At 34.5% G+C, this 20,625-nt stretch overlaps 1 protein-coding gene across 1 annotated transcript in view; it reads left to right on the top strand.

Moving 5' to 3' along the window:
• The window catches only part of LOC136026425 (slowpoke-binding protein-like), a 248,277-nt gene that overhangs the window by 74,778 nt on the left and 152,874 nt on the right, over window positions 1-20,625 (top strand). Inside the window, exon 5 of the mRNA XM_065703005.1 lies at window positions 13,716-13,879. Within this exon, the coding sequence (XP_065559077.1) occupies window positions 13,716-13,879 (164 nt within the window). The remainder of the gene's footprint in view (window positions 1-13,715; window positions 13,880-20,625) is intronic.

Below are 20,625 nucleotides of genomic sequence, written 5' to 3'. Positions count from 1 at the left end.
GTTTCAATTACTGTTGAAGGAAGTCATGTATATGCGGTTTTCTCTTTGTTGCCGAAATTTCTAAATATTGAATGGACTCAATTTATTGAAATTTGTGGAGACAAACATCTGTTTTGGGAGAGGGAATTTAAACCCATTAGAGTCCTGCCTAAAAAACAGTTATCTTACTTATGCTCTGGTCGCTTGAGCCTTGTCTTAGTCCTTATCATTTCGCTAATGTTTGAGCAGTAATAATAGTAAATACATATATGTGGTATTACACTCGCAGCGTTCCAATTTCAACTAGCAGTAGCTCTTGACAGTTTCAGAAAAATAGCTTACTCTGTTAATTGCAAAAAATAACTTATAAAAATGAAAGTTAACTTGACAAATCTTCATTTGATAAGTTAATGGGAGCTATTAGGCTATGGGCATAGGTTTAATAATTATATTTTGTCCAAAGTATTATATTTGGAATCTCACGACGGTGTTTACTTGTTTGTTTTTTCTTCTTATTTTCACCGCTATAGTTTTTATTACCACTACTATTTATATGTAATACTCGCGTTAACTGAGCTTGAAGGTCCGAATGCAGATTTTATATATTTTCTGTGTTTTCTGTAGAGTACAGAATTTATTATAATATAGTAGAAAATTTTTAGTTTTGATCATAAAAAGAGACAGTTAGTTTTTGTAATAGGAAGAAATATAGATAGTAATTTTCTTGAACCATTTTTGGAGAGATTTCAAATCGAAATATTGGTAATTTTTACTTCTTTTCACTTAAGTACTGAAATGAAGAAAGGTGGCTTAGAACAACTTTGAACCATCATAACCAAGTGCTTAGTGAGCTAAACTTGAAATTGTTTGTCGTTAAGGGAAGGGGTTCGAATCTAATGAGCCACCCATTTAGAGCAGGGAACCACCTCTAAATGGGTACCTGGAGAAATCCGGAGAAGGTACAGAGGAAGGATTTACGAAAGTAAACGATGGCTGTTTTCCACCCCCCTCCCTATTTCTGACTGAAGAGCCAAGAAACAGAGATGATTACCGTCAGTATGAACCGTATAGTCCAATACCGTGTTCTTACCTTTACCTGGAGTTTTCGTTGCTGTGCCATTTAAGGATAAACAATGGTAAAGTGGATATAAATATTTTTTTTGTTTTTTTGAATATTGTAATGAAGGTAAGAGACCTCAAGGAATTGCAAAACAGGTAAAAGATAGCCAAAGAAGTGGAATTTAGGATGTAATCTCCGGAAATCCAGACATGGAGCAAGATATACACATCAGATTCCTTTGAGGTTTCACTGATGTTTTTTTTTTTTTTTTTTTTTTTTTGCCAGATATGGTGAAAGTAAATTTATTTTAGTTTAAGTTTTAGAGTTTGATGTAAATTAAACTTTAGATTTTAATTCCCTGTTTTGTCTGGTTAATTCAATTTTCGGGCAGTTTAAGGCACTGTATATCATTTAGATAAGAAGAATGTTTGGATAGCAAAAAATTCAAAAAAGAACAAATGCCTATTAATGTCGACTAACCTCCTCTTTTTTTATACAATCCTAATAATGGGGTATCTAATGCCAGGTTTGCTTCTCACTCGATTAGACTATCTTTCTTGGCTTTTTCTACAATAAGCCATGACGTGATGCCCTTTATTTCTTTTTTAATTTAAATTGAATAGTTGTGGGCATCAAGTCTAGGCTAATAGCAGAAAAAGCCGAGACAGATAGTACAATTGAGTGAAAACCGAACCTGGTATCAATTCCCCCCTTATTAGGATTGTATAAAAAAAAAGAAGGTTAGTTCATTTATTAATAGATATGTCTATCTATTATCCGTCCATGTGTCATTGCTAGGTCAGTAGACCGGCAGCTAAAATTATTTTTGGTGTGGCACGTTTGGAAGCGGCACGCCGTCTTCAAACATAATCGCATCTGCCACCGCAGAATTTTATTTCGGCGTAGCTTCGGGGAGTAGTCGGTTGGTTTTTGGTGAGGATGTTTTGGGTCTGTTTTCAAATTTTAATTGGTTGTTGTCTGAATTTGGCTTTCAGTTTCGTATCCCTTTTTTAATACTCAGAATCCAAGCATCCTTTCAAAATGTTTTCCTGATCTTAAGTTTCTGATGTTCTTACAGAAAATTTCCCCGCAATTTATTTGTTTTATTACTTAAAGGTAATAAAAAGGTAAGGTAAAATCTTGACACCACGAAGTTATAAAATAGACTCTCTTGTTTTATTTCTACATTCTTTTAGTTTTTTTTTCCTTATGTTTAATTTAGGCTCTGCATATTATCAGGTTTGAAGCAGACGGCTGGGAGATCACTTTTACATGATTATCCATTTTTGCAAGGAACATTTTCTTTGCGTGCTCACTATTCCAAAAGGAATTTACTAAATATCTTAGAGAAAACATATTTCGTGACATTCTAACGAGATAGTAAGTTCTACTGGTTCCTCAATAATTGCTCACCAATTTCTCCCTCTGCGCTTTTTATACAGCGCACTCTGTTTTCTCAGTGTCTCCATGATACTATCTCCTCATTCCTTCATTTGAAGCCAAACAATTACATACATACAAAGTTATATCTGGGTGTTGTGAAACCATATAAAACTAGATGATTATGGAATATGCTCGATACTATTTAGTTGAATTTTGTAAATTTAGTCACCAACTTGCCTCTAGTTAAGGATGTTTAGTATGTACCAACAGAGAAGATTTCGATTACAGCAGCAGCAAGCTGCTGACCACATGGAGTACTTAGGACATGACAGGTTTAATTATAAAAACCCTAGCATTAACTATGATAAGCCGGCAAGGAAGCTTCGACCAAAAAGAACTCAGGCTAAAGTTGAAAGAGACGGTCAAGACGACCCTATTATAATAGTGACGGAACCTGGCTCTGGCTCCGATGGAATATCTGAAATTCTGACTTGTATGGGGCCAAAATGTGACGAAGGAGTAGAACGAAGCAGAAGTCCATCTCGACAATACGTAGTTCGTCGTTCTAAATCAGCTTTTAATAGGTATGCTACTAATGTTAATTAATTCGTTTGTCTTTCGGCTTTCTTATGATGTTACTTAAGGAAAACAACAGGAATTCTATCTGGTAATTAAAAATACTTTTTTTTATCGAAGTTTATTTCCCCCTCCCTTAAATCCATTGCAAATTATCATTTGGTTCGATCCATATGTCTAATATTTTACCTAGTCTCCATAATAGTTAACCCCCTAAGCGAGGGGACATTTTTAGCTTTTTACAAAAATCATGGAGAAAACTCATGCTTTGTTTATTTTCGAAATGGATTGAATTGAGAAGACCGAGAACACAAGAAATCAAAAGAAAAGTAAAAAAAAAATATTTTTTTAAATATAATAAATGCAAAACATGATTAAAGTGTTTGACACATTCCTAAGAAAAAGCCAAAAAGACTTTTTAGCTTTTTTGGTATATTACAAACGTATTAAATAAAAATTATCCTATAGATGATTAAATATTCTTTAATTACCATTATCACATGGGGATGCCGGAAAAACAATGAATTTGACAGAATTTGAATGGATTTTACAGAATAATCAAACGCAGCAATTGAGGAATTTCAAGAACAGCACGATTAAATTGAAAACAAGATATTTACTGTATTTCTTTGTATTGTCAGTTGTCTTCTAGAAAACCAAAGAAAATCAATATCATTATCTGAATCTATAGACATTATTAACAAAACTATTCTAAACTTAATTTCTTGCCATGCTTTCGTAATTTATCTTTAAGCTTTGTCTTGGAAATCTTTTTGACCTTTTTGATGCCACAAAACCACATATTATCGATCGAAGGGTAATAGTGATATAATTCACTGTAGGTTCTGCGATAATTATTTCTATTGAAATTTATACTCGCTGATTAAGTAAATGAGACAACGATTCAGTTGTCTGTGTGGTGGTTGGGATAAGGTAAAATTTTAAGTTGTAGCTGGGGATCCAGGCAAATTTCCTCGCAAAATTGGCCTGGAAGATCCCTCCGGGAAATTCCCCCTTGGACCTTCCACCCCCAGAAAATCCCCTATGAAAAATGTTTTCCGGACAATTAAGCCCTCAGGAAAATACCCGCTGTGGACAATTTCCTTCTGCAAAATTCCCCCCACATGCAAAATTGAGCAGCCATAGGGAAAAAATGACATATAAAGAGAATAAAGGAAAGAAGAAAATTTTGCATAATTTGTGGCATAGAATATCCTATAGTATTTATTTTTGGAATTTTATTTCTTTTAGATTTTTTTTCGTGTTTTTTGGGGGGGTTAAGTTATAATAGAAGGGAAAGATAAGGTAAAGGATACGGCACTAGACGATTAAATTCCTAACGTGTGGTGGTGATTTTCGTTTCAAGGCCATTCAATCAGGAATTACAATGGGGGAGGGGATACAGCCATCCTGTGCTATCGTACACCCTTCCTGCTTACCTCCCCCTGATTTCTATCGGTACCCATTTAGAGATGGGTTGACCCTAGCTTAGCTTACAGAGTCAAGCCATTGACCCCCGTCCGAAACCCAGTATCAGGTAAAAGCAGGAGTCGAACCCCCACCCGTCGGACTAAGGATTCCAAATCCAGCGTAACAACCACTCGGCTAAAGGTTGATGATAAAGGTAAATGAAAATAAAAGGTAAATGAAACCAAAGGAAAGATAAAGGTAAAGAAAAATAATTGAAAATATAAAATTAGTGGCAACTGTAGAAGGGTTGCCCTATGATGAAAGTCGCAAAGATAACAAGCTAGGACTAAGAAATAAAGTAATTTCTTCCTGTTGAATTGATCTGGTACTGGCAAGGTGTGTTTCTTAAAAATTAAATTTCAGTAACGTTGAGTCAAACTCCTAGTCAGAAATAAGAAAATTTAAGATGAACAGAACTGCTTATTTTAAAGAAGCAAGCAAATTAATTTCTTTAACCCTTATCTTACCTTGCCATCTCTACTCTGATAACTCAACCTCCTCCCCCCCTCCAAATCAAGAAAAGAGGGATTAAAGAATATAAAACAAATCCTATATGATATGCTGCACTATACATTTTATGTTTATTATGGGATATCAGTTGAATATTCCAGGTTCCTTTCTTTTCTCCATTCTTTTTGTTTGCCTGAATATCCATCCAGGATGAATTCTTCGGGAGGATTCTTTATTTCTTGGGCGATATTTTCGGTGGAGGGGGAGGAGTGACAGATCCCTACAGCTAGAACTCAAAATTGTTACATATATCTAGAGTAAATATAAGAAAACAGCCATAAAGGCTGGTTCCTTTTAGTGGAAGTGCTGTTTCTTTAAAAAGTATTAAAGGCATAATGTTCTGTAAGAATATCAGAGATTAGAGCTTAACAAAAATTAAAGTTCGACATAAAAAAGAAAAGAAAAAGGCATCTAATAGCTAATATTATCCCTCAATTGCACTGATGGAAGCCATTGCGTTTCTTGAGCCCGTAATAATTTCAGTGATTTAGATAATATGAAAATGGCGGAATGGAACAATACAACATTGAAAGACAGCTATCGTATTGATATTTTGAGTGACGACTTTAGACATTGTGAACAAAAGAAATCTAACAGAGCAGAAGAAAAACCTGATCTAACCAAACAAAAAAAAAAGAAAAAAAAGATTAATGAACAGTTTATTCTGGTTTTTTGTTTGTTTGACTGATTCAGTGTTTCTTTTGTTCTGTTAGAGTTTATGTCAAAAGATTTTTTCTATTTTTTTATTTATTATTTTTTTTTTTCAGCACTGAATACGGCTTGCCGAAATGTCTGCTTTTGTATTTTTGATTCTTTCTGTCTAATGACTGAAAACATCCGCGTTTTCTTGATTATTTTCTAATTATATATGCATATATATATATATATATATATATATATATATATATATATATATATATATATATATATATATATATATATATATATATATATATATATATATATATGTATATATATGTATATATTTATGCATTTATTTCTTTCACATCTAGAGAATTTTTGAACTGTACTGAACCAAATGTGGTTAGTTTAAGAAAATAAATGAAAAACAATAAAAAAAGAAGGACATATGATGCATATATCTTAATGCAGAAGTCGTGTGGTTGAATATGTGTCCAATATTATTGGTGATAACTCCTTGAGAAAAGAAACTGCTTTTTGGTAATATTGGTGCAAAAGTTCTTTTCTGAACTTGCTGTAAAAACAAGAAGAGTAATCCCATTTGATTCCTTATTTCATACCATTTCTAAAAACAATGTCAACTACCGTGACAATTACGAACCAACAACAAAAAACCCTCTCTCCGTCTCCAATTTCTCGATATTGTTTATGTGCAAAAGCTTAAGATTTTAATTTTTTTTAAATGCATTAATTGACCTTTTGAGCCAATTACTAAGGAGACCTACTCGCAAAAAACAACAATACAAACTAACTTTATCAGCAAACTATTGAATATAGCCTAGGACTGAGTATCTGGGCATTAGAGGTGGAGCTATTTTTACAATTTTCAAGCAGCAGAAAAAAGTGTTGAATGGTAAATTATATAGTAAAACAGTTTATTGTCGTTTTAGCTTGGTTTAGAAAAGAAATTTTACACCCAAAATACTTCTGTTTTCATCTTTTTACAATTTTTTTATTTGATTACTTTGTCTTTGCTGTATTTCCTAGTTTCAGGGGATATAGATTTAAACACCCACCGTTAAGAATCAATTAAGGGCTTTGGTACTAAAAAAAATATTAAAACATAGGTTCACTCAATTCGGCTTCTCGACTGTTCATTATAGTACTGCCTTAACCAGAAACCAAGTCAAAAATAGTGTGCACAATCAAGGCCCAGTGGGTTACAGTTGTAGAGCCACACAAGTGACAATGTCCTTCGGATTAGACTCGAAGCCACTAAACAAACAGTAATCCTAGCTACAAATCCCTACCAAGCTTAATTGAGATCCCATAAGCAATTCTTCTGGACGTGGATGACAAGAATGTAGCTCTTCTCTTACAAAGGAATGTTCGAGTAAACATAACCTTTACACGTGCATCTTATGACCATCTTATTAAGAATGCTTTCATGACTATAGTTTACATACTCTCACCCCTAATGAGGTGAGTTTGGTCCCAGAACCCAAGATATGCTAAACTAGGAAATTAGCTGTTACCTTTCGTCAAATTTTTTTTTGGATTGAGTGCCTTTTCTGGTGGACAATCCGATTCTCCTCAGAAGGATTGGATGGTATTTGGCCCCAAAAGTCACAGCTTTGAAATTAGCTTTCTCTTTTCACCAGCTTTTGTTGAGGTTCGACGCGTTCTGGTAGATGTCCAGATTACAAGAACGTAAGCCCAGTACCTCCTTCCTCTATTACTCAGAGAGGTAGGATAATCTTTAGACCGGATAAAACACAAGTACGACACTGGACTTTCTTTCGGATTTTGTTTTAGTTATATTTGTTAACCATTTCTGGTGAAGTCATAATAACAAAATTGAGACACCCCATGTACCTACTCTTGCGTTCCACCCAGTTAGGTTCAGATCTGGCAACCCCTTCGTGGACAGATTTTAATGACAGGAATTTAGGACCCCCCCCCCCTCTTTGGCAGTTGCGATGTGTTTGGACACCGGAAAGAACCGCTAAGATACTTAACCTTTCATGCAACATTGTTTCACTTGGGTCTGAATCCTCTCCTTGTGAGTAAGATGATGCAATTGAATTATATTTTTTTTCTCTTGTTTGTCATACGTCTTCTGCATTAATAAAGGAAACTACAAGCATTGTATCTCCATTTTTCTTATTGTTTTCTTAAACTAACCATATTTGGTTCAGTACAGTTCGTAAAGTCTCTAGATGTGAACGAAATAAACACACACACACACACACACACACACACACACACACACACACACACACACACACACACACACAAACACACACACACACACACACATATATATATATATATATATATATATATATATATATATATATATATATATATATCTATATATATAAAAATAAGTTGTCTGTCTGTCTGTGGATGTGTGGATGGATGTGTCAGGTGACGTCACCTGAAAAAACTGGATCAGGTGACGTCAAAACTGAAAAAACTAAAAAAAGGCAAAAACTACAAAAAAAACTAAAAACTAATAAAAAAAATAAAAAAGCTAAAAAACTAAAAAAACTATAAAGGTAAAAACCAATAAAAAACTAAAAAAAAAACTGAAAAAACTAAAAAAAGGCAAAAACTACAAAAAAAAACTAAAAACTAATAAAAAAAGTAAAAAAGCTAAAAAACTAAAAAAACTAAAAAACTAAAAAAAGGTAAAAAACTAAAAAAAATAAAAAATAAAAAAAAACTAAAAAAAAGGAAAAAACTGAAAAATAAGCTAAAATAAAGGTAAAAACCAATAAAAAACTAAAAAGAAAAAAAGGAAAAAACTAATAAATGACGACACTCAAAGAGAAAGCGACCAGGACAAAAGGAATGTTCGATTAGCAATCAACAAAGCACCGGGACACAGGGAGTATAAATGACGACCAGGACATAAGTAAAAAAAAAAAACTATCTATATATATAAAAATAAGTTGTCAAACTAAAAAAAGGCAAAAACTACAAAAAAACTAAAAACTAATAAAAAAGCTAAAAAACTAAAAAAACTAAAAAAAAGGCAAAAACTACAAAAAAAACTAAAAACTAATAAAAAAAAATAAAAAAGCTAAAAAACTAAAAAAACTAAAAAAACTAAAAAAAGGTAAAAAACTAAAAAAACTAAAAACTAAAAAAAACTAAAAAAAAGGAAAAAACTGAAAAATAAGCTAAAATAAAGGTAAAAACCAATAAAAAACTAAAAAAAAAAACTGAAAAAACTAAAAAAAGGCAAAAACTACAAAAAAACTAAAAACTAATAAAAAAAGTAAAAAAGGCTAAAAAACTAAAAAAACTAAAAAAATGACGACCGGGACACAGGGAATATAAATGACGACCGGGACACAGGGACACAACTACAACGGGGACACCGGGGGAAACAGGGGGATATAAATGACGACCGGGACAAAAAAACTAAAAAGAAAAAAAAACTAAAAACTAATAAAAAAACTAAAAAATCTAAAAATCTAAATAAGCTAAAAAAGAAAAAAAAAGGAAAAAAATAAAGGAGAAAAACAAAACTAAAAAACGAATGTATATACAGACCGGGACACCGGGATACAAATGACGACCGGGACACAGGGAATATAAATGACGACCGGGACACAGGGACACAACTACAACGGGGACACCGGAGGAAACAGGGGGATGTAAATGACGACCGGGACACCGGGACAGGGAATGGTCGATTAGCAATCACCATCAACAAAGCTCAAGGGCAATCATTAGAATCATGAGGTATAGATCTGAATACAGATTGTTTTCCCATGGACCATTATATGTTGCATGTTCAAAAGTCGGTAAACCTGACAATCTATTTATATGCAAAGACAATGGGACAGCAAAGAATGTTGTATATTCGCAAGTTTTACGTAGTTAAAACCATATATATATATATCTATCTATATTCACAGGTGGGACATAGGGACACAACTACAATGGCGCGTAACTATTATGGCGCGTAACGACTTACGCGCGCGGGGGGGCTTGGGGGGGGCGCGAAGCGCCCCCACCAACTAGGTGTTGGGGTGGCGCGAAGCGCCACCCCAACAGCTAGTATATCTATATATATAAAAATAAGTTGTCTGTGTGTGGATCTGTGGATCAGGTCACGTCGGGTTTGTCCGCATATGACGTCTGAATTATTTCACACTAATACAAAATAAGAAAAAAAACTAAAAAAGGTAAAAACTACAAAAAAAACTAAAAAGAAAAAAAAACTAAAAAAGGTAAAAAACTAAAAAAAAACTAAAAAAAGGTAAAAAACTAAAAACTAAAAAAAAACTGAAAAAACTAAAAAAAGGCAAAAACTACAAAAAAAACTAAAAACTAATAAAAAAACTAAAAAATATAAAAAAATAAAAAAACTAAAAAAACTAAAAAAAGGTAAAAAACTAAAAAAAACTAAAAACTAAAAAAGAAAAAACTAAAAAAAGGAAGACTGAAAAATAAAAGAGAAAAAGAAAACTAAAAAAATATGAATAAAAATAAAAAAAATAAAAACTACAAAAAAAAAACTAAAAAGAAAAAACGAAAAAAAACTAAAAAAGCTAAAAAAAAGGTAAAAACCAATAAAAAAACTAAAAAGGAAAAAACGACCGGGACACCGGCACATAGGGAATATGAATGACGACACTCAAAGAGAAAGCGACCGGGACAAAAGGAATGTTCGATTAGCAATCAACAAAGCACCGGGACACAAATGACGACCGGGACACAGGGAGTATAAATGACGACCAGGACATAAGTAAAAAAAACTAAAAAAACTAAAAAAAAGGTAAAAACTACAAAAAAACTAAAAAGAAAAAAAAACTAATAAAAAAACTAAAAAATCTAAAAATCTAAATAAACTAAAAAAGAAAAAAAAGAAAAAAGGAAAAAAATAAAGGAGAAAAACAAAACTAAAAAACGAATGTATATACAGACCGGGACACCGGGATACAAATGACGACCGGGACACAGGGAATATAAATGACGACCGGGACACAGGGACACAACTACAACGGGGACGCCGGGGGGCACAGGGGGATATAAATGACGACCGAGACACCGGGACACATAATGACGGAATATAAATGACGCCCGGGACACTCAAAGAGAAATCACAGACTGGGACACCGGGACACAAATGACGACCGCGACACAGGGAATTTAAATGACGACCGGGACACAGGGACAAAACTACAAAGGGGATGCCGGGGGGCACAGGGGGATATATAAATGACGATGGCGACACAGGGAATGGTAGATTAGCAATCATCATCAACAAAGCTCAAGGGCAATCATTAGAATCATGAGGTATAGATCTGAATACGGATTGTTTTCCCATGGACCATTATATGTTGCATTTTCAAGAGTCGGTAAACAATCTATTTATATGCACAGACAATGGGACAGCAAAGAATGTTGCATATTCGCAAGTTTTACGTAGTTAAAAACATATATATATATATATATATCTATATTCACAGGTGGGACATAGGGACACAACTACAATGGCGCGTAACTAATATGGCGCGTAACGACTTACGCGCGCGGGGGGGCTTGGGGGGGGCGCGAAGCGCCCCCACCAACTAGGTGTTGGGGTGGCGCGAAGCGCCACCCCAACAGCTAGTATATATATATATATATATATGTATATATATATATATATATATATATATATATATATATATATATATATATATATATATATATATATATATATTTATATATATATACATATATATATACAATTAGAAAATAGCCAAGAAAACGAAAATAATTTCAATCATTGGACAGAAAGAAGCAAAAATAGCAGAAAGAAACAAAAGCAGACATTTCGGCAAGCCGTATTCAGTGCTGAAATAAAGAAACGAAAATAAAAAGAAAATAGAAAAAAAACTTGTGACGTGAACTCAAACAGAGCAGAAGAATCACTGAATCAAAAAAAAAAAAAAAACAGGATAAATTATTCGTTATTTTTTGCTGTTTTCTTTGGTTTGAATTGATTAAGTTTTTCTTTTGCTCTGTTAGATTTCGCTTCAAAAGGTTAGCTCTTTTCGTTTTTTTCTTGTCTCTTTTATAGCAGTGAAAACAGCTTGGCGGACATCCTCGCCAAACTATCTGCTTTTGAATTTCACTCTGTCCGCTTGCTGAAACTACTCTCGGTTTCTTTGTTGTTTTTTCATTATGTTTTTTCATTTTTTCTCTTTGTCAAACGTCATGCATATTGGGTTTGGTTTCAAAACGTAATTATGAACAAAGTCATTGCAATGCTGTCGAACAGTTTGACACGGCTTTTGAAGACAAAATTAAATAAAAAAAACTAATTTTTTTAGCTGAAAGTAAGGAGCGACATTAAAACTTAAAACGAACAGAAATTACTCCGTATATGAAATGGGTTGTCCCCTCCCCAATCCCTCGCTCTTTATGCTAAAGCTTTTAATTGTTTTAAAAAGTAGAATTGTGTTAAGTTTTAATGTCGCTCCTTACTTTCAGCTAAAAAAAATAGTTTTTTTTATTTAATTTCTGAACGTTTTTGAATCAATGCATGTTTGGTTTTGGCTCTCCGCACATAAATTATTAAAATGAAACTTGTATATTAATTCTTTTTTTGGCTAAATGGCTTTCTCTTAGTTTTGATCAGACGATTTTGAGAAATAAGGGGTGGAGAAGGAGGCCTAGTTGCCCTCCAATTTTTCGGTCACTTAAAAAGGCAACTAGAACTTTTAATTTTTAATGAACGTTTTTATTAGTAAAAAATACACGTAACTTAAGAATTAACTTACGTAACAAACTTTCATAACCTTATATTTTTATTATGTATACGAGGGGGTTTGTACCCTCGTTAATACCTCGCTCTTTACACTAAATCGTAAGTTTTATCCCAATTCTTTAAGAATGACCCCTGAATCAGAAAGGCCGTAGAATAAATAGTTGAAATTACTAAAAATACTTTAGCATAAAGAGCAAGGTATTTATCTCCTCCTAAATACCTCGCTCTTTATGCTAAAGTATTTTTAGAACCCCTCATATGCGTAATTATCTCTGTTCGTTTTAGGTTTCAATGCTACTTCTTTCTTTCATTTGAAAAAACGTTTTCATGTTTATTTTTCATTGTTTTCTTATAGTAGTGCTAGAGAACCCTGCGCCCTTTTCATTGAATTTTTCTTCCCTCATGACAGATTCCTCCAAGGAAAGATCCTCCAACATAGCCCCTTCTCCTCAGCCCCACCCCCAAACAAAATAAAATCCCCCTGAAAACGTCTGTACACCTCCCAATAACCATTACTATATGTAAACACTGGTCAAAGTTTGTAACTTGCAGCCCCTCCCCCAGGAATTGTGGGGGAGTAAGTCATCCCCAAAGACATAGTTATTATGGTTTTCGATTATGCTGAACAAAATGGCTATCTCAAAATTTTGATCCGTTGACTTTGGGAAAAAAATGAGCGTGGGAGGGGGCCTAGATGCCCTCCAATTTTTTTGGTCACTTAAAAAGGGCACTAGAACTTTTCATTTCCGTTAGAATGAGCCCTCTTGCGACATTCTAGGACCATTTGGTCGATACGATGACCCCTGGGGAAAAGAAAAAAAAACAAACAAATAAACACGCACCCGTGATTTGTCTTCTGGCAAAAAATACAAAATTCCACATTTTTGTAGATAGGAGCTTGAAACTTCTATAGTAGGGTTCTCTGATACGCTGAATCTGATGGTGTCATTTTCGTTAAGATCCTACGACTTTTAGGGGGTGTTTCTCCCTATTTTCTTAAATAAGGCAAATTTTCTCAGGCTCGTAACTTTTGATGGGTAAGACTAAACTTGATTAAACTTATATATTTAAAATCAGCATTAAAATGCAATTCTTTTGATGTAGCTATTGATATCAAAATTCAATTTTTTAGAGTTTTGGTTACTATTGAGCCGGGTCGCTCCTTACTACAGTTCGTTACCACGAACTGTTTGAAAACTAAATACAAATTATTAGTCCCAAATAAGTAATATTATAAATATAAGCTATAAATATGCTAACATTTTTTTAAAGTTCATTTCTGCAGGGCTTTTATTTGTCCAATCAATTTTATGTTTCTAGGTCAACAGCAGATGATAGCAATACTATAAAAAACGATGCAGCGGGTTCTCGACGAAATGGATCAGAGGAAGAGTGTAAAATACGAGCCATTTCTGCACGTGCAGTTCATGAATATGTTGAAGCATCTGGACGATACGTTGTCATCGAGCAGCTTGAAGACCTAGGTATTAACTTTACTTAGCTGCCTAAATTTTATTTTCCAAGGGACTTTTTTGACTAGCCACAATCAAGACACGATCCCTACAAAAGATGACTGAATCAATTGTATAATACAAAAACTACTACTACTACTACTAAAACTTCATTGCGGCACCAAGCTGCCTGAGCTTGAAACAGTTACGCACGCTCCCCTTTAAACCCAGTCTGTTCAAAGCCTCCCTTTTTAAACTCTCCCCTAGCTTTCCACTTTTCCTCTAATTCTTTTTTACGACCTCCTCCCACCCTATTCGGGGACGACCCAATTTTTGTTCGGCCTTAGATTGCTGAATGAAGAGGATAATTTTTTAGATTCTGCCATCCTTCATCCACAGTTTGTGTCCTAGCCATCTTAACCTTTTTTTTCATTATAGCCCTAAAAGGCTGGATAGAACCCATTTTTCGCTGTACTTACTGTTGAAAGTGCAGTCAATCAAACAGACATCAAAGACACTCAGGTCATCAATATAATTTACTTCTAGGAGACTTTTACTCTTCCATTGTATTCCATGTTCTCCCATAGTCTTTGCCGTGTTCCTTTAGATAAAATTCGTCAAAACTATCAATACAAGTGAAAATAGAACCCTGGAGCTAAACTCCTGATTAGATAGCTATTATTCTGATTCCCTGTCTTAATCATACTCTCATACATGACACTGCTGTGATCACTTCAATGTGTTAATCTGGTATGCCATACAAGGATAGTATCTTGACTAAAGCTCCAATATCAGTTGAAACAAACACTTGCTCATAATCTATAAAACTGAAGAGTAAAGAGGACTGACGACTCAGACCCTTCTCAATTATTAATCTAAGAGCCAAAATTTCTTCGACGCATCCATTCCCCTTACTAAAACCACACTGTTCTTCTCTTAAAACTGTATACGGCATCTCTAAGTTATAAAGTATCGTCAAACTATGTAATTTACTTCGTACAGAATTAGAACGAATGCCTCTATAATTATTACAATTACTCTTATTGCACTTACTCTTGTTAAAATCATCTTCGTGGAAGTGAGTGATGAAAAACTTAAGAACTACGGCTAATTATAGAGTAAAGCCAAGTTAGTCTGAGTGAGATGGAAAGCTGGCACAACCTTTTTCAGGACTGCATAACAATTGCTCATTTCCATCCTAGGGCAGAATCAAGGTTTTAATTAAACTTTTCTTAAAATCTCTGGGTAATTCCCCTTTTTCAAAAATCTTATTTATAATCTTTCGAATAACTTGTAATTACAAATATTTTTTGTCTCTAACGCACAATCACCATCATAGGCGGCGCAATAGCGCTGCCAAAGTAAAGAGCGATGTTGGAATAAATTTTTTTAGACCAGGGTACTTCACAAGGAAAAGTTGTTGTAGAAACTTTGTGAGGGGCTCATTCGATCGGAAATTGAAAGTTCTAGTGCCCTTTTTAGTCGAAAGCGATAAAAGGGCAACCAGTCCCCCTAAGCCCTTCATTTCCGCAAACACATCCAATCCAAATTTGGAATACCCCTTTTGTTCAGTGTAGTTGAAATTTCAAGTAATTATGTCTTTGAGGATCATCCTCCCCCCTTCACACAGCCCTCAGGGCAAGGGCTGTAAGTTATCCGCCCGGGGGACGTAAGTTTTTTTGAAAAAATGGTCATATAAACTTCGAAAGGGGCTCACTGGATAGGAAATCAGAAGTTCTAATGGCAGTTTTAAGAATCAGAGTGATCGGAGGGCAATAAGTCATCTCTCATATATAAGGTTCTTTTGGAAAGGTAGTTGCATAAACTCTAGCGGAGTCTCTTTTAATAGGAAATTTATAGTTTTAGTGCCCTTTTAAGGTTCTAAAGTAATGGAGGAAGGGCAATTACCCCCCCCCCACCCGATACCTTCTTTTCCCCAAAGTCATCTGATCAAAAATTAGAAATGACCATCTTGTTCATAATAATTGAGAAAACATATAACTATGCCTCCAAGATTGCCACAACCAACCAGATCCTTGGGGCATAGGTTATAAGCTAAGCCCTAAGGGCATATAAGGTTTAGATGGGATGGATGACCATATAAACTTCGTATGGGACATTTGATTGGAAATTGCAAGTTATAGTGCCTTTTTAAGAGTCAAAAGGGATTTGAGGGCAACAGGTACCTCCCCGTGCCCATCCAAAGCAAAGATACAATCAAAATATTGAGACATCCATTTTCTTCAGCATTGTTGAAGGTCCAGAATGTATGCTTTTGAGGATATCTACTCCGCACAGCGCTCGGGGCAAGGGCTGTAAGTTAGGCAATTTGTTCACTGTTTACATATAGCCCACGTTATCGACTTTCCATAGAAATTATTATAACCTTTCAAAAGGACAAAGGACATTCTGGTGAGTCTTTCAGATAATGTTGAAAGAAGTATTTAACTAAATCAAAACACACTAAATGTATACGGGTTGTCAAAAGGGCTCAACTCAGGAATGACTGGGCATTTTAATTTGGATTTTTCAGGCAACCTATTGCAACCTATGTTATCTTTATGTTTGATTATTCAGTTCGAGTTCTGTCCGTTTTGGGTTATGTTTATTTATTCACAGCAAATTCTTTTTGTTTCAGATTGAAATTGGTATATGATTTCATTTCTGCTCGTTTTAGGTTTTAATGTGGCTCTGGTTTAAAAAAAATCTTCTTTTTTGGAAAATTTCTTTTTCAATCTATATGTAAAAAACCTCCTGCTATTTACTCTGAATTCTAACTTCAGTTTAAATAAAAAAAAATACTGATTTTCAGAAGTGTTCTATTGTTGGTGCAACCATTTCGAAAATGACTATGCCAATTCAATAAAACATTTTTTATTACACAGTGTTTTCAGCAAAAATACTGAAAACAATGAAGTTTTCGCTTTAAAGATATGAAAAGTTCATTTTGATCCATTTTAAAAATGTTCAGTGTAAACCGTAAGTTCAACTTAACCAGACAGAGCGGAATATTTTTTTTAGTTTAATGTCATCATCATCGTCATCTAATAGACTTCTTTTTGAATTACATTTCTTCATTTCCGTTTGTAGTATGCTGATTATAGGATAGTGGTAAAATGCACATTAATGTGCTTACTTTCCAATCATAAGACAACATGAGACACTTAAAAGTTACAGCCGTCTAAATTTCACAGGTTTCTTTCCTGAGAATTTCTTTTTTCTCTTCCCATTTCGATTATTTTGGAATTAGTACCTGACATCCACTAATGTTGCATTCTCTCTTATCTTGGGCCTGTTAAACAACGTTGAATTAGCAACAGCCAACTTCAAAGGCATTATAGGTTTCTAATCTCTAAAGCAACGAGAGGAAGTTTTTAAGCTTTTAGAGATAGTTTACAAACCTTACAAAAGCCAAGGCCGACTCTCTAATTTGTTCCTGAGAGTTTTCCATTGATAGAGATTCTAATTGTAAATGGTTACCTTAGCGACATTTTATGTAGGCTAATTATTTTAACTTCACTATGACAAAGGTCAAATGGCAACAAAATTTAATTGGTTATCCCTATTGGTAACGCCTTTATTTTGTATTTTGGATAGCGTTCCCAGTCTTCAGTTCCAGTTATTAAATTTTGGAACTGGACGGCAGAATTGAAAACAGTCTGTAACCTTGTGGTTGACTCAAATTCATTATAAATAAATGCTTTCAGTGGGGTCTAATCCCAAGACGTTATGTTGACTGCAGTGGTTTAAAAGGTCTTACACAACGGAAATTTTGCATAATAGAAGAAAAATTGAAAAATGACTTTTGGGTTGTTTTATATTTGTCAAACAGTTCGTGGTAACGAACTGTAGTAAGGAGCGATCCGGCTCAATAGTAACCAAAACACTAAAAAATTGAATTTTGATATCAATAGCTACATCAAAAGAATTGCGTTTTAATGCTGATTTTAAATATATAAGTTTCATCAAGTTTAGTCTTACCCATCAAAAGTTACGAGCCTGAGAAAATTTGCCTTATTTAGGAAAATAGGAGGAAACACCCCCTAAAAGTCGTAGGATATTAACGAAAATGACACCATCAGATTCAGCGTATCAGAGAACCCTGCTGTAGAAGTTTCAAGCTCCTATCTACAAAAATGTGGAATTTTGTATTTTTTGACAGAAGACAAATAACGGGTGCGTGTTTATTTGTTTTTTGTTGTTTTTTTTTTCTTTTCCCCAGGGGTCATCGTATCGACCAAGTGGTCCTAGAATGTCGCAAGAGGGCTCATTCTAACGGAAATGAAAAGTTCTAGTGCCCTTTTTAAGTGACCAAAAAAATTGGAGGGCATCTAGGCCCCCTCCCACGCTCATTTTTTCCCAAAGTCAACGGATCAACATTTTGAGATAGTCATTTTGTTCAGCATAGTCGAAAACCATAATAACTATGTCTTTGGGGATGACTTACTCCCCCACAGTCCCTGGGGGAGGGGCTGCAAGTTACAAACTTCGACCAGTGTTTACATATAATAATGGTTATTGGGAAATGTACAGACGTTTTCAGGGGGATTTTTTTGGTTTTGGGGGTAGGGTTGAGGGGAGGGGGCTATGTGGGAGGATCTTTCCTTGGAGAAATATGTCATGGGGGAAGAAAAATTCAATGAAAAGGGCGCAGGGCGCAGGACGAATCTGGTCACGTTAGAAAAAAACGTCAAATTCAGAGCTTAATATACAATGCTGGGTGTTCGGAGCCTCTCTATTATGGAGTATAATTTGAAAATAACACAACTATACGAGCGATAAAACATATATACCACAACCATAACTCAACTAACGAAAGAACTGCTAAGAGATAATACAACTATAAAGCGAAAACAGGTGAAAACTAACGGGAAAATAAACGAACTAAGAGGTGGAAGGGGCCCAGAGAAAAAATATAATCCTTTTCCAATTTTTAGCCTAACTTCCGCAAAGGAGTAATAATGTCAGAAGCCCCGAAATACCGAATTATTTTCTTTTTCCTATAAGACCGGGGTAAATGAAACAGAAACTTACAATAGCGGAAATATAATATACACGATTCAGCCAGATCTCGTCTTTTTTTCAGGATAGGTGAAATACCAGATAGGAAAAGTATTGAATGGTCGCAAAAACTAGTGTATAGCAATGCAAGCGCTTTTCTATAATAATGACCACGATTAGCTACTATTTTACCATAACCCGCTTTAAGTTTTCTTTAATATGCCGTACAATATTGATCTAAAAGCTAGTAGATTCCAATAAATATGAATGCTTGACCGCCGCAAATCAGAGACACAATGGATGGAGAAGTTGGAAAGCGGATTTCAAATGGGCATAGACTTTTGCATTAGACTAGGTACTCACACTTATCAATATCAAATAGTTCGTGGTAACGAACTGTAGTAAGGAGCGATCCGGCTCAATAGTAAACGAAACTCTAAAAACGGAATTTTGATGCTAAAATATACATCAAAAGAATCAGATTTTCATGCTGATTTTAAATATATAAGTTTCATCAAATTTAGGCTTTGTCATCAAAAGTTACGAAACTGAAAAAATTTGCCTTATTTTAGAAAATAGGGGAAAACACCCCCTAAAAGTCACAGAATCCTAACGAAAATCACACCATCGCATTGGGCGTATCAGAGAATCCTACAGGAAAATTTTCAAGCTCCTATCTACAAAAATGTGGAATTTTGTATTTTTTGCCAGAAGACAAATCACGGGTGCGTATTTATTTGTTTGTTTTTTTTCCCAGGGGTCATCGTATTGACCAAGTGGTCCTAGAATGTCGCAAGAGGGCTCATTCTAACGGAACTGAAAAGTTCTAGTGCCCTTTTTAAGTGACCAAAAAAATTAGAGGGCACTTAGGCCCCCTCCCACGCTCATTTTCTTCAAAGTCAACAGATAAAAATTTTGAGAAAGCCATTTTGTTCCGCATAGCCAAAAACCATAATAACTATGTCTTTGGGAATGACTTACTCCCCCACAGTCTCTGGGGGAGGGGCTGGAAGTTACAAACTTCGACCAGTGTTTGCATATAATAATGGATATTGGGAAGTGTACAGTCGTTTTCAGGGGATTTTTTTGGTTTTGGGGGTGGGTTTGAGGGGAGGGGGCTGTGTGGGAGGATCTTTTCTTGGAGAAATATGTCATGGGGGAACAGAAATTCAATGAAAAGGGCGCAGGATTTTCTAAAATTACTATAAATAAACAATGAAAAATTAAACATGGAAAAGTTTTTTCAATTGAAAGTAAAGAGTAGCATTGAAACTTAAAACGAACAGAGATTATTACGCATATGATGGGTTCTAAAAATACTTTAGCATAAAGAGCGAGGTATTTAGGAGGAGATAAATACCTCGCTCTTCATGCTATAGTATTTTTAGTAATTTCAACTATTTATTCTACGGCCTTTCTGATTCAGGGGTTATTCTTAAAGAATTGGGACAAAAATTACGATTTAGTGTAAAGAACGAGGTATTAACGAGGGTACATACCCCCTCATATACATAATAAAAATTAAAGAATATAAAAGTTTGTTACGTAAGTTAATTCTTAAGTTACGTATATTTTTTACTAATAAGAAAATTCGTTAAAAATTAAAATTTATAGTTGCTTTTTTATGTAACCGAAAAATTGCATGGCAACTAGGCCTCCTTTCCCATCCCTTATTTCTCAAAATCGTCTGATCAAAACTAAGAGAAAGCCGTTTAGCCAAAAAAAAGGAATTAATATGCAAATTTCATTGTAATAATTTATTTGTGGAGAGCCGAAAT

This window comes from Artemia franciscana, chromosome 4 (genome assembly GCF_032884065.1).
Source record: "Artemia franciscana chromosome 4, ASM3288406v1, whole genome shotgun sequence".
NCBI lineage: Eukaryota > Metazoa > Arthropoda > Branchiopoda > Anostraca > Artemiidae > Artemia > Artemia franciscana.
This window is presented reverse-complemented; position numbering and strand designations above follow the sequence as displayed.